Source organism: Lampetra fluviatilis, chromosome 11 (genome assembly GCF_964198595.1).
Source record: "Lampetra fluviatilis chromosome 11, kcLamFluv1.1, whole genome shotgun sequence".
Classification (NCBI taxonomy): domain Eukaryota; kingdom Metazoa; phylum Chordata; class Hyperoartia; order Petromyzontiformes; family Petromyzontidae; genus Lampetra; species Lampetra fluviatilis.
Window position 1 is genome coordinate 10,296,926 of NC_136285.1, and position 15,006 is coordinate 10,311,931.

A 15,006-nucleotide genomic window follows, 5' to 3' on the forward strand; every position below is an offset into this window, starting at 1 on the left:
GCTGGGATTTCAGCAATGCCGTGTTTTGGAAAGGCATTTGCAGTGACTCACCCCGAAGGCATCTCTGCATTGTTTTGAAAGATAATATTGCTCCTACCATACTACATTCCACACAGGGTAATTCAATATGAAATTGTTATCATATTCAACTGACATAGCAACTCCTACGACTATTACATATAGTTGCACTGTAAAGCACGTTCATCAAGTTACATTAAATAGTGGGCTCCAATATAAAAAATACATTCACCCGGTGGCGCTGGATAACATTACTGAATCAAGTTATTCTGTCGAGTAAAATAAAATATTTTTCCTATACTTGGTTGCTGTAAAAGTGTAAGCAACTATTTGACTTCCCAGTATTCTTGCTATTGGCTGCTGTGAACTATACATTCTCTGACACAGTGTGGTGCAAGAGCTTTGTATTTTTCTTGCTGTACATCCCAAAAAAATAAACATCTATTGACGTTGTCCAAGTCGGCCAGTTTCTCTTAAGACGTCCACAAACATTACTGGGACATGTCCAGAGCATCTCGAGTGAAGCAACGTTGTCAGAAGTGCTTTCGATAAATACGCCGCCTGTCTGTCTGTCACTCTGGTTAGCAGTGCCCGCAGAGTGCCCGAGGTTTGCCAGCACATTCAAGCACAGCGGCGAGCTGGAGATGCCGTGGCGATAGTGTTCACATGATAGTGGAGTGGGCGCAGGCACGCAGTTGAGCGAGGCTTCTTTCCTGGCCGGTGGTGGGCAGCGTCATTTCCTCTGGGTTGAGCTGCAAGGTGCTGGCAGCGTAGTGCACTGCTCGCTATGAGAGTTCTCAATGGAAATGTCCTCATTACATGGCATGTGCTAAGAGCACAATTAGAATATAATTTGGTGTGGAAAAAAAAATCTAAATGAAAAACCAGGCATTTTCAAATGTATTCACACTGTAGAGATTCATGTGTCATAACCTAAACGCAGTGGAATGTAAGCACGAGGGTGCTGACATTCATTCATTTCCACTCGTTCAGCAATGATGCAGAAGTCAACGATCTATTACACAATATTATTTTTGCACTAAAACCAATACACTTGCTATCTGTTTGCTGCAGAATGAAGCTTAAGGTTTCCCACTGCATTTTTATGGCCTTAAATGGCTTTCCACCTCTTGGCTTAGCACCTTATCTTTATTTCCCTTCGAATAGGTTACCGATCTCCGTGACTTCACCAAAAGACCCAAAGAATATGAGTTCCTGCAGTCACGAAAGCTTTAAGTCAAGATGTCACCGTATCTTTTACAAACAGTTGTTCCCCATGCCCCTATTTGTAATCTTTGTTCCAGACGGCAGATTGCTAATCGTCACACGAATTAACTGCAATCTCGGGGACACAAGGCATTGTTTTGTATGAACCTGAACTACATAACTCACTGCCTAAGCCAGGGGTGGGGAACCTTTTTTCTGCCAAGGGCCATTTGGATATTTATAACATCATTCGCGGGCCATACAAAATTATCAACTTAAAATGAGTCTGTTATATTTGGTCAAGCATTTAATTAACTCACTCCTAATGTGATGGCTGGAACTGCTTCTCTTTGGCGAGGCGTGTGATGTTAGCTGGTGTTGATGATGTTGCTACTTACAACTGCTTTTCCAGGTTTGCTCCTAGATTTATTGAATTTCGAGTCCTGCCTGCGGTTGCCTTGGCAGGGCCAGACCCAAATGATTTCACGGGCCTCATACGGCCAGCGGGCCGGACGTTCCCCACCCCTGGCCTAAGCAAATCAATGTTTCTTTCATTTTAATCACTTCTAAAAACTAAAGTTTGTATCCTTTCCTGATCGGTATGTTTCGTGTCATAAATTTGTACTTTTAAATACATTTTCTCTTTTTTTATCTTTAACTGCAAAGCACCTTGGAGATGACTTCAGTGGCGCTATAAAACCTTGACTGTATTACAGTGGCGGGCTGTGTATTTTACACCTAGGCCTTCAGTGCTATCCTCCCACAATTAAAACCGCCTTCGAATAACCTGACCATGACACTAGGGCAATATGCTATTGTCATTCGACGTAACCACCCCATATTCAGTGACAGTAACCTTTATGGAGTGGAATAAAGTAATTTAACACGAGGCTCAACACCTATGAGAGTTATAATACACTAATTGCAGAGACATGAGTACATGGTGACTGAAACCATCAAAGATGTACCACTATTACGCAGTATGACAGGATGCTGCATCACAAATAGACATCGCATAGCCCAAATCAATGTCATTACCAAAGAAACAAGAACAAACTCACAACAACCAGTCACATTTACTCATATGACCAACAAGCAAGCAAAAATTCCGTAAAACACAAATAACACAATCAGGATTCAACAGGCTTCCCCACAGTAAAAAAAACAAAAAATCTCAAGCACTACCTCTAAAAATCTAGACGATGCTAAGTTATGTGCTACCTAGTTTTACTTCAGTTAGTTAACTGGCCCTATGATTACGCCACACTAAAAATGCGAACGTAGGTGGCTAGGCCAGCTAGAAGGCTCTGGCTTGTCAAAGAATACGGCCAACATGGCCAACTCGAAATCTTATTGCTTCAACAACAGAAGGGATTCACTCGACATTTTGAAGGACTCAGGGTAGATTTTTCACCCGGAGAGGCAGAGACAGCACAGGTTGAAAATCTCATTGGATAAAAGCTCTCATTTATTTGCTGCACTGGAAGCAGCGCAACTGAAATGACGTTAATAGACTGATGGGAACGAACTTTGTAAAATACATATAACATTAATGAAAATATATATTAAATTATAAAATTCTAATTTTCTGATTCTGACAATCTCTAGGCCAGCAGAGAAGGCCTTTCTGGCCCTAATGGCCCGTCTCTGCTGTATTACAATAAAAATTATTTAATCACCTATGACCAAATCACCCGGAATGCACCCAACTTGTCCGATCTCAGAAGCTAAGCAGAGTTTAGCACGGATGGTGCTCGCAGCCCCACTCATCCACACAGTCTGAGGGCGGGCCCCTCATCCAGCAGCGAATTAACAAAAGGATACTGCACGTACGATTATTGCGATTCTAATCGGTCAGAATCAGATTCATCTTGAGGAATCCGATGAGTTATGAAGCTCTTTTTTCACAGATGTCCAGCAAGGGCAGGTCGGAACGTTACAACAGCAAACAATACAGAAACACACCACGAGTGCAAAGTATAGGAAAGGTAAACAAATCACTTGAGAAAAAATATGCAAATAAAACTAAACTATTCATATCTTACCAGATAAAGCCCACTGAGCTATTAACTTATTTTTCAGAAGCGACCTGGCCACAAATGGTAGCTGAACAAAATGGCTTATCACATGGAAAATGTATAGCAGCAAAAATTATCTGATTAATCTAAATGTATGCTTCTAATCAATGGGGAGAGGGACTCACCTTCTGCAGGAGCGTGAGAGCTCCGAGAACAGCCTCCTGCAGCGCCGTGAGTATGGCCTCCGTGAAGGAGGGCAGGAGGAAGGGCGACACGTCCGAGCTGATGGGCACGGAGACGGCGCCGTACATGATCGCGCCCAGCAACCGCATCTCCGCCATGCCGAACCGCGGCCGCACGTGGCGAAACAGCGCGGGAAAGATGTGCACGAGCGCCGCCAGGTACAGCTGGCCGGGCACGAAGGTGGCTCGCTCGCCGTCGCACGGGGGCTGCGTGCTCTCGCCGCCGATGCGCACCCACGCGAGCCACGCCGCCCACCACAGCTCCGCGTCGTCGTCGCCGCTCGGCCCGTCCGCCCCGTCGCCGCCGTCCACCAGCGAGTCGCTGCGGCCGAGCGCCGGGGGCATTCCCGGCAGCTGGCGACGGCCCACACAGTTCGATTTTATAAGAATAGGTTTTACCCTTTCTGGCAATAAAATAGGTGTTAAGATTTACACTATGAGACCTCCTCTTTACCAGTGGCAAAATATAGTAATAGGTTTTTACCCTTTCAACTGGTACAAAAACTGACACCTTTATACAAGGCATCATGTTTGCAATAACTACAACACAAGCAGTCAAAATGCAAACAAAAAGAAACAACTCTGATGATGATAATGATATGCACTGTCCTTGAAGTTGATTGGTCCACACCCGAGACAGCTTTTCTTAGAGCCTAGTCTCCATTGGTGTTGGACCAGATGACGCCAAAAGGCGTACAACTCAAAAACAGCGCACTATCAGAGTATTGAGAGCTCGGGGTAAGCATTTACACTATGAGACCTCCTTTACCAGTGGCAAAATATAGTAATAGGTTTTAACCCTTTCAACTGGTACATATTGCAAACATGATGCCTTGTATAAAGGTGTCAGTTTCTGTACCAGTTGAAAGGGTAAAAACATATTACTATAGGTGTTAAGATGTTCAAACACCAAACAGAATCCTTTGGCAAGGAATCGTGTCTGCATGAACCACACATACTTGTGGTGAACATGACAACAAAAACATGCTCTGGTAATAATATATGCCCTGTCTCTGAAACTGATTGGTCTACACCAGAGACAGCCTTCTTTAGGGCCTAGTCTCAACCAGTGTTAGACCGGAGAATGCCAAAAGGCGAACATTACAAAGATAATGCACTCTCAGAACATTTATAGCTCTGGGTGAGCAACTACAAAATGGTTAGCACAATTCCACCCGCAAACCGGCAGCCTAAGTTGCATTTCCGGGCATGGCTTAATATCAGTGGCGAATGATATCTGAACTGTGTGTAGCCTTTTGGCGTTGTTCTCCAGTCTGACACTAGTTAGACTAGGCTATAAAGAAGGTAGTCTCTGGTGTGTAGGCCAATCAGTCTCAAAGACAGTGCATATATTATTACCAGAGCATGTTTTTGTCTGCATGTTTACCACAAGTACGTGACATGATTCCTTGCAAAAGGTTTCTGTTTGGTGTTTTAACATCTTAACACAACTGTTTAATTGCCAGAAAGGGTAAAACCTATTCTTATACTTTGATACTGGCCAGAAAGGTCCCATATTACAGTTCGATTGGTTTCACATTCGCGAGTCAGCGTCAGCCTAAAGTTCTACACCACTTTTGGTTCTACAATGCAGCAGTACAGGCTTTTTATCACAAAAAATATTAATAAACATCAAGTCCAGCCACTAATGGCAAGTTTGAGTATCAGTAGGTGCCGGTCCAGAGCCTGGAAGAATGGGGTTTGTGTCTGCTTTACAGCCCGGCCGTAAAGATACAGCCAAATGGAATCGTGAAGGAGGAACCTGAGAACGATGACTTACCAAAGTTGGAAGTAGCCACACTTGACCCCACCACGTGACCTCCCGATCGACTGAGGTGTACCCATTTATACTGCCGAGTGGACAGAGGCATGGGCAGGATTTAAGAAACGTGTCCATTGTTTCAACTGCTGCACCAGGAGAAGTGAAGGAGAGGGGTAATACAAGAACTGTCAACAACCACAAACCTGTGCAGTGTCGAGCGCTGAGACAAGGCCCTCGTCGCGCTCGCCCTCACGGCCCTGGGGCGGCACGATCTGCAGGATCTCCTGGAAGCTCTTAAGCGCCGCCAGCGACACCTCGCCATTGCGGCTCAATGCTGCCGCCTGGATGTGGTCCAGCAGGGCGTTCCACGCCTTCGAGAAGTCGCCCGCTGTGGGAAGGGGAACCGCGAGAATCTCCCGTCAGTACTCTGCGCTCTCCCCGCGTTGAAAACTGATTCAGACGATTCGGCAGTTGGAAATGTGACGGGACGAGAGAGAGGCTTACTGAGCGCCTTAAGCAGCTTGCGGCGTGTGTTGAAGATCCGCGCTACTCCAGCCAGCGCCAGCACCCAGGTCTCGGCCCACTGCTTCTCGGCCGTATCCCGCGAGTGGTGGATCAGGATGTTGGCACTTCCCGAGTCGATCTTCTCCTTGTCCGCCGTCTTGGCTGACTTGCGCACCTTGTCGAGCAGCGGGAACAGCACCTGCACGATAGGCAGAGAGGACATTCTGACCAGCCCCGACTGGACATCTGAGCTTCATAGCTCATCGGATTTCTCCAGTCTAAATAAAGATTATGATTCTGTACGGGGCCATGGTGACGTATGCTGCTACAGCTCAACGCTTCTTCCTCGGTACTAAATGAACGGCGAGCACTTCTCCCTCGGTATTACTCAAATAGTGGCGAGATGTTAACTACCTCGCCTGGTGTACAGTTCGTGGGTTTGATCCCGACCCTGACGCCTTCATATTTGTAGATTGCACGTTCTCCTCGTGGTCTTGTGTATTTTTCTCCATGTCCTCCGTTTTTTCCCTCCACATTTAAAATTAAAATAAGTTTACAGTATTTGGCTGCCATAAATTTCCACGTGATAAGCCACTTCGTCGAGCTATCATTTGTGGCCAGATCACTTCTGAAAAAAGGGCTAAATAGCCGAGTGGGCCTTACCTTGTAAAATAACAAAAAAAATAGGAGAGTGAGCCACTCAGCACACAGCTCTCTTGTGGTAAATGCACTCACCTCACCTGCTGCTACCGTCACATGCTAACAATTGCCCACCTGACGATTCGAGATAAATTTCGTGCCCCCTGCTCCAGGGGGGGGGGGGAGCTGGAGGGGAGTTCCCTACCTGCCAGAGCACCACGTTCCACGTGGACTGCTGCAGCTGCGTGCCGTGCGCACCGATGGTCGAGAAGAGGGTTTGCCCGGCGCTCTTGCGCACGGCGGGCCGAGGGTCCACGCACAGCATGCCCAGGCGCGAGTACAGCGTCAGCCACAGGCGGTCAAACGGCGGCGCCGCAGCGAAGGGCGTCTCTGCCCCCTTCTCGTCAAGACCCTGCTGCTCCTCTTCCTCCTCCTCTTCTTCGTGTTTCCCGTCCTTCTCGGCGGTGCGCCGCCTCAGCTTCTGCGCTTCCTCTTGCTCCAGCGCACGCTCAACCATCTCCCGCCGCCTCGAGAAGTAGTCCGAGATGTTCCACTGCAAGGTGGAGGCAAGGGTCGATTAACGGTAATGCATTTCAACACCATTTGAACACACAATTTCATATACGGGTGTAGAAAATCTCCACTGACAATTTTAAATGTGTTATAGAAAGGATAGAAAGCAGATATACAGAGTTGAGTAGCAGCTTACAACTAGAAATATGCGAAAAACTAAATGTTTGAACTTGGGTTCTGAAAAATTACAGCCAGGAGTTTTCTTGGTTTAACTCAAAGGATAGGATTAGCCTAAAGTTATAAATTGCTTTAAATCGTGAACTGAGCTCTTATGATCCCTACCATCGGTGAAGCGAGTAATCTGCCTTATATGGAGTGTGACGCTGACGTTGATAGAAAGCAGGCAAAGTCCATCACTCGTAATATAAACAGCAGACTTGGGTTCAATGATAATTACAATTACAGCACCAATGTTGGCTGAAATTACCACGTGGCTAAAACTCATTATGAATTATACAATTACATTTAAAATTGACCCCAGGTTGATACGGGGTATCCATGAAAGTATCATCCATTCTTAAACAATCGTAATTAAGCGACAGTTAAAACTGTTGGGGTTATGTGAAAGAAAAAGTGTTTGCCAAAAAAAACCTGAAACGATTGAGTGATCTTCAGCAGCACGGAACACAAGTATTCAAGAAGACACTCCCGAGATTTTGAAAAACTCCTGGGACTCTCAAATATCGATACGAATTGTGTCTCCAATGCCAGTGGAGAAAATTTGGGGGTTTAGAGGCGTTAAATATCACGTGGTAAAATCTTCATATTACCAAGTGTACACTTGTGTATGTTTATCGACCTAGCTCAAACTGCTGTCTTACAATAAAAAATAAATAAATTATATATGTATGAATATATCGTTCATTTAGCCATCCCTTGGTGTGGACCAATCCGTTTCAAGGACAATGCATATATTATCATAGTATGTTTTTTTTTTGCATTTTGACTGCAAGTATTGTGGTTAATGCAGACATGAATATTTGTAAAAAGGTTTCAGTTTTGTTTGCTAGAAAAAAGGGGAAAGAAACACCCTATTATTATATTTATGAATACCCTGTATATCAGACGGGTCTGTTCTGCTATGGGTTCCATCTTCCTGATTTAGCAATGAAATGGTGCTTGGTACGTGGGGGCCCCTTACAAGGAGGCCAATAGATGTGAGGCTGATGTTGAGCTCTTGGTTCTGCAGACCGAAGCTGCCTGCCACCTCCACAACCAGGCGCAGGCACGAGCTGGGCATGGTCGGCAGGAAATCCGTCACCACCAGCTGTAAGCACTGGAATGCGGTGCGGATCAGAGACTCCCTATACACACACACAAAGACAGAAAACAAAGAAAAAGATCCCCTGTGTAGGCTTAATGGACTGTTGGGGCAAGTGCTGTTAGCGAGTAGCACCTATGAAGGCCGGCAAGGCACATGAGGGGATGGGTGGGTGGCCAGTACCACGCCCGGCCGCCTTTGTCTCCCTAGCGTCGATGTTTAAGCACTGCACCAGGTACCCATTTGAGGCTAAGTCCACACACAAAAAAATTCAATCATTCATAGGCTAGACTGGCAGCGCAGTTATAACGCAACAAAAGTCGCTTCTGATTACTTATACAAACAATGATATTGCACTATAGAGCTGCCATTATTGACCGATTGGTAGAAAACTTTAACCAATAATTGTTGGAGTAGTCGATCATATTTACCCCTCTATTTAATACCGAAATAGGAGGATTTATCCACAAATCTGGCTGTCACCTGATGATGCTAGTTGTAATTACTGGCGAAACGTCGTACTCGAATTGTCAACGTTGTGGGTTTACTCTCCAACACACCGGTGTGCTGTATTAGTAATAAATCAGCATATTTTGTTCACGTGACAAACCTTACTAATTGGCTGTCGGGTGTGGCGGGTTGTACGACACACTTATAATTACGTGATGTAACCCAAAACAACCTATATTATATAAAGTCCTCGACTGCTTAAACAACCGGATAGGCCAGCTCCATTGCGTTGTGTTGACAGTGGTGTAAGATGCCAGAAGTTGTGGGTGGCACGAGATGGGGCCCGTACCCTTGGTCGTTGCGAATAGCCCCAATGACGGCGAGTAGCAGTGGCCAGCCAGGTCCCAGGCTCTCCCCCTTACTCTCCAACAGCTGCAGCATGCACTCCAGCTGCTTCTGCCGGATGTCGCCGTGCGTGATGGACGACAGCTCCCGCAGCGGGAGCAGCAGCATGGCCTGTAACCTCTAGAGCACAACACCCAGCGTTCGCCATCACCCCCTGCCCACAACCAATTTGTTCGCACGGCTATGTACATTAAATATTTTTTTTTAATTATACGAAAAAGCATGTTTACAATTTAAAAAGAAAACAATGTTTTTTTAATAGTTTTCGAGTTTAGCAGTGATAGTTTGCTTTGTAGATTTTCTGTTTACTTTGTAGATTTTTGTTTTATTCTAAAATAATATAACAGTAGTCATAGCGATTAAATCGCAAGTGGTGTCACATGGTATTGTGTGCGGTGACGATTGTTCGCACTAAGACATGTTTAATTAGGCTATAGTGTCATTCACTTAAAAAAAAAGATCCAAAATTCACACTGAAAATCCAAATTAATAATCCTGTTTTTGTTTAGATATTCATAACATTAATATATAATATTAAGCCGACATGCTAGAGATGCTGCAAAAGCTACACAATATCGGGCATTGTGAATAAAATGTACCTTTCAAATACAGCATCGCACTGTCGCTGCTCAACACAAGTGGGATTGGATACACGCAAGCGACGCTAACAAAAGTTTAAAGCCCACATGACCCCAGGTGCCGCGTGGACATAACTGGCAATTGTACACCTTATCTGAGACATGGAATCAAAGGACATTCAGGTATGATGTTAAAATCCAATGAACAGACCGACCTGGTTTTCTGACAGTGGGGGGGTGTGGGTGTAGGCGAGTCCTTCTTTAATGAGCGATGTAATTGCCTCGGCTCCCCACTCCCTCATACGCACATTTGGGTGCTGGCACACCTGCATCACAACATCATCACACGACACGCCGACAAGCCTCTCAACCAAGGCGAGGCTCATGTATCCCAGCACAAAAAGGCCCAGCACAACGCTTGCTAACATAGAAAGTTTCCCATGCCCGGCATATAAACCATCTTGACTTTGTAAAGCATAACAAAGTCACTGCAAACCACCGTCATTATTAGAAGAAAAAAAAATCCCGAAGCACAATAGAGGAACCGAAAGGGCAAGAACATGCGCAGGTACATGCAGTGCAGTTACTTCGTAAAGTAAAAAAAAAACGCGTACATACAAGTGAGTGCGAACACCAATACGACAAAAGCGGGAACGTTGAAAGAGCCCGAGTTGACGTTAATTTAGTCGCATTTGTATGCAGGGGCTTTATAAGGCTAGCCTTACCTTCTGTTGTATAGGAATGTGGGAGAGCAGATATGCAAGGGACAAAAGGGAATAGGTTATACACAGAGCAGTAAAGAGAACGGCAACTCAAAGCATGGAATAGCTCACAGGCACTTAATTTTGACGCAAAAAGGTGCATTTCCATTTGACAAGCTGGGTAAAGGGGAAAAATACAGTGGAAAGTGGCTCTGCAAAAACAAGCAAGCTGGGTTGCGAAACAAAAGGGTATTGGGAAAATAATTGTCAAGGTTAGGCACGGAAAATATAATTTCACGTTTTCATTTATGTTAGGTACTATTATTGTTTACATTTAGTTCCTCGGCGCAAACCAGTTTCCTCGGCGCAAAATATTTCAGTATTCATAGCTCTGGCTCTGCACTGACCGCCATAGTAGCACTTCCAATTCAAATGGCACACAAACCTCAGTTTACCTGTAATGCGTGACACTTGAAAAAATACAGAGGCCATTGGAAAAGCAATACGTCTAATATTCAAATATTGTGGAAAAGCAACCAATTTGTCTTTTTAGTTAAAATATAATGCGAGCTAAACAATTAATATGATGGCAATGTTTTTTTGTTAAAGAGCACAGAGCACTCGCTCTACAGTATGTTTTCCGGGTTGTACCACACCTTGTTCGGCATGATGTCGTCCAATGTTTCGCTCCATGTGTTGGAAGCTCTCTCAGGAACTGAACTGAGCAGTTCCTGAAAAAGCTCCCAGCATGCGCAGCGAAACATCGAACAGAATACATGCCGAACCACGCGCGGTACAAACGGAAAATACCTCGGAGAACAATACAGCACAACCGCGAACACCTACACAGCAACGTCGGGCATTGGATAGAACATCAGACAGGATGGATTCGACGTGCCACGGACACGGTGAGTTAGGTGTCATTCATTTCCCCAATGACCAATGGGGTGAAGGACAGAGTCGTTTTATTGTCCTTCCTCTGCATTAGTTTGTTGTGCGAAAGAAGTTCAACATATATGCATACATAATGAGTGGAAAATGGAGTGGGTCGTTTCGGGGTTACCTCAAGGAGATGTCCCGTGAGCGGCCGCCAGAGGATCTCGATGCGGTGCATGTTCACGAGCCCCGTCTCCAGCAGCTTGGCGACAGCAAACAGGGACGGCTCCTGTGGAAAGGGCCACAGCGGGAGAGAGGTTGACGGGAAGGAAACGGCACTGTGTGAACGTGAGGTAAGAAGGGCAGACACAGGATGAGGCAGCATGTGTCCCCAACAACAGTGGAAACAAACTCAATGGGATATTAATTATAAGTGGTGCAAACACTGCACAAAGTGAGCAGTAGGAAATAGCAACATCCAATAACAAAGTGAGGTGCTGTTTAAACCTGGAAATGAGAGATTATATTTAGCAAAAAGCACCCCGAGTTATGAGAACACTCTCCAGCTTTTTATGCAAGGTGGTCACCCATCCAAGTAGCATCCGGACCTGACCTACATGAAAATCCCGAGGTCAGACGGGATTGGGCGCATATGCGGGTGATTTGGGTCAAACAATAAAACAAGCAGAAAGGATTGATGTGCCATGCGGAAAGGCCTGACCTTGCTGTTGCCGTAAGCCATCTCCATCGCCTCGCTGGACAGGGAGCACAGCGCGTTGATGAGGTGGTGGAGAGACACATCATCCAAGTACCTGTGGTCACATAAGCATCGTCATCATAACCCGGACTTTGCAGCCGTGCGTTTCACATGCTGTAGGCGGACACTTGAATGCAGGAAGAATGACTAGGTTACGTTTTTTTGCTCATTATCGAAGTTTTCAAACTTACATTAAAACAGCCCAGAACACACAGCCTAAGTGAACATCCACAATGTAAGAGGTATTTGTTTTGTCTACCTTTACATCACTGATACAACAATGCATTAAGGCAGCTTAATTGTCTGATAAAACGTAACATAACATAACAGTGTCCATGTATTTGGGGTTAACATTTCATTTGTGAACAAGACAGATTTTTTGTAATGGGTGCATCTGGCAGAAAACTCACTGGGAGCTCTCGAAGAGTCGGGACAGCATGTTAGAGATGACCGGCAGGTCAGCCATGACTGCTGTCGTCAGCACCTGCCAAGTGAAAAACAAGGTCACATCAATGGGGGGGGGAAGCTCAAAGTGCGATGAGTCGAACTCCACAGCAAACCCAACCCTCCACACCCGCGGGGCTACCCATGTGATAGCAGGAACGTTTTCGGTGTTTCCTCTGCAGCATTTTTTTACACGAATGTTTTCAAATGAGATTCTGTGGGGCCATGTGACAGGCAGCAGCAGACAGTACAGCAAGATCCATGCTGTGCTGTACTCTATGCTCTCAAATCCACATTACCCCCACCTTCACAAACCCATACTGACCAGTGATAAATTACAACCAATAACCTCTACAATTCGCATAGCCTGGGAAGGTCCTCATCCAGTATTGGATTGACAAAAGGCTGTACATGCACCATGTGGGAGAAGACCAATTTCGTGCAATGTAACTTATAGAAATGCAAGCTAGAAGATCCATTCAAGGGTGTTGATCTATGACGAATGACTCATGTGAACAATAGAAAAATGGACACAATTAGGTGCCCGCATTAGTAAACGCAACGCGCCGCTTTAGAAAAACACTCTACAATACCTACCAGCACATTTATAAAACTACGTGCATCGGGATTGGGTAATAACAGCCTCATGATGTCCACCTACATTTTTGTGATCCGTTTTAGAACTTTATTTATAACTGAAATGTGTAAACTGCTGTAAGGCATACAAAACTGCAGGTATATTTTCAGCCCATATATATATAACACTTCAAATAAATCAGGCAAACCGTGCTGGGTCCTTCAGATGTCCTTCCAGGCTTGAGAGCTCCCCCAGCTGCTGGTTTCAGTCCCAGGATCCAAACCAAGTGCTGTGCAATGCACCACGTCTCGCATTAGTTGGATATACACACATGCTGTAATTACGGAAATACTCCATTACACTACGAGCATAGTGTAATCTGAGTTTTACATCAATGTATCGAACGCAAACATTTGCTTGAAATTCAATAGACAAACAGTTTACCAAATGATACATTGATTATATATATTTTGAATTGATGAGAACACTGGAGTGGTTAGCGCACCATGCTATGAACACAACAAACCAGAGTAGATTCCTTTTGTTATGCTTTACAAAGTCAAGGTAGATTTTACGTTTTCGTGACTGCAGAGATCCACACTCTTTGGTTCTTTCAATAAAATCACGTAGGTATAAAATAAAATACAATAAATTAAATCACGACGTTTCGATGGCAACACAAGCAATCGTCATCAGGTGGGAAAAACCACAGCAAGAAAAAAATTCCCACTTCAGCAAAAAAAATTCTTGTGGTGGTTTTCCCAACTGATGATGCTTGCTTGTGTTGCAATCGAAATGTCGTGATTTAATTTATTTTATACCTACGTGACTTTACCGAAAGAACCAAAGAGTATGTAAAGTCAAGGTAGTTTATATGCCGGGCATGGGAAGTTCTTTATGTAAGCAAGCATTGTGATTGGCCGTTTTTGCCGTAGTAAATGAGCCTGGCCCTGGTTTAGAGGCGTGTCGGCATGTTGTGTCATGTGATGATGTTGTGATGCAGATGTGCCAGCACTCAAATGTGCTATTAACACAACAACCCAGAGTGGATTCCCGGTCATGGCTAACATCATTGGTGGAATGGTGTCTGAACCGGTCATGGGGTCCCCCACTTCACCAACTCGCACTGACCAGCATGGTGAAGCATGGTCAAAACATCCCCATAATGGACAAGGCATGAAGCGGTCTTCGTGCAGCAAGGGACTGACATAACTGTTAATAATTATAGGTGGTGATGCAAGAGTGTGGAAACAGGGGGTGGTATCAGTGTTGCTGCACTGCATGGTACGTCTCCATAAAATCACACTGGTATCGTACTACGGACCACGTGTCTCCATAGTTACCACATTATTATCAAACTCTGGTCATTCTCACAGCAGCTTTTGGCTAACCATCGAACAAAGACAGTCACTTTCAAATGCGCTTCTGTGGCCGTCTGGAACGCTCTTCCTTCCGTTATTAGGAAGCCATCGGAGCGATGTACTTTAAAATCTAGATTGAAAACTCATTACTTTATAACTGATGTGTGTTAAGTTTTGTTGTCCTTCCCATGCACCTCCGATTAGCACGGTCGGCTACGTACGGTGTAAAAGAAGTTCAACATACATACAATAAAGTCCAGGTGTCTGTGTAGTCTCCACGCTGCTAATGCCTTACACACCCCGTGTGTTGATGATCTACACAATATTGTCATGTTGCATGCTGCATGTCTCGCGAGTGCACGCTGTGATCTTGCTGGGGAGCTACGTGTCTACATCATCTATACACTGCCACTCCACTGCACTGCCCTGAAGATGACATTAATAGAGCCAGTATACAAATTTATTTCCAGTATTTATTCGCAATTTTAGGGGCTGAACAAATCCAAGAAAATAGTTTTATTCTTACATATGGCAATATGCTCAGAAGCTAAATGACGATGTCCAGGTCTGCTAGCCACGAGAGGGCTTCAGGAGAAAGTGTGTAGTTTTTATACTCCTTCGTTGAAGGAGCGCA

General features: G+C 44.9%; 1 protein-coding gene across 4 annotated transcripts in view; it reads right to left on the reverse strand.

Annotated features, from left to right (window-relative positions):
- Positions 1-15,006, reverse strand: part of MON2 (MON2 regulator of endosome-to-Golgi trafficking) — a 47,669-nt gene that overhangs the window by 10,006 nt on the left and 22,657 nt on the right. For all 4 annotated transcript variants that reach the window (XM_078860939.1, XM_078860940.1, XM_078860938.1 and 1 more), the window contains exons 17-27: positions 13,220-13,300; positions 12,401-12,474; positions 11,955-12,045; positions 11,421-11,522; positions 9,872-9,982; positions 9,023-9,198; positions 8,104-8,266; positions 6,595-6,942; positions 5,751-5,949; positions 5,450-5,634; positions 3,428-3,838 (exon numbers count right to left, since the gene is read on the reverse strand). In XM_078860939.1, the coding sequence (XP_078717065.1) occupies positions 3,428-3,838; positions 5,450-5,634; positions 5,751-5,949; positions 6,595-6,942; positions 8,104-8,266; positions 9,023-9,198; positions 9,872-9,982; positions 11,421-11,522; positions 11,955-12,045; positions 12,401-12,474; positions 13,220-13,300 (1,941 nt within the window). The remainder of the gene's footprint in view (positions 1-3,427; positions 3,839-5,449; positions 5,635-5,750; positions 5,950-6,594; positions 6,943-8,103; positions 8,267-9,022; positions 9,199-9,871; positions 9,983-11,420; positions 11,523-11,954; positions 12,046-12,400; positions 12,475-13,219; positions 13,301-15,006) is intronic.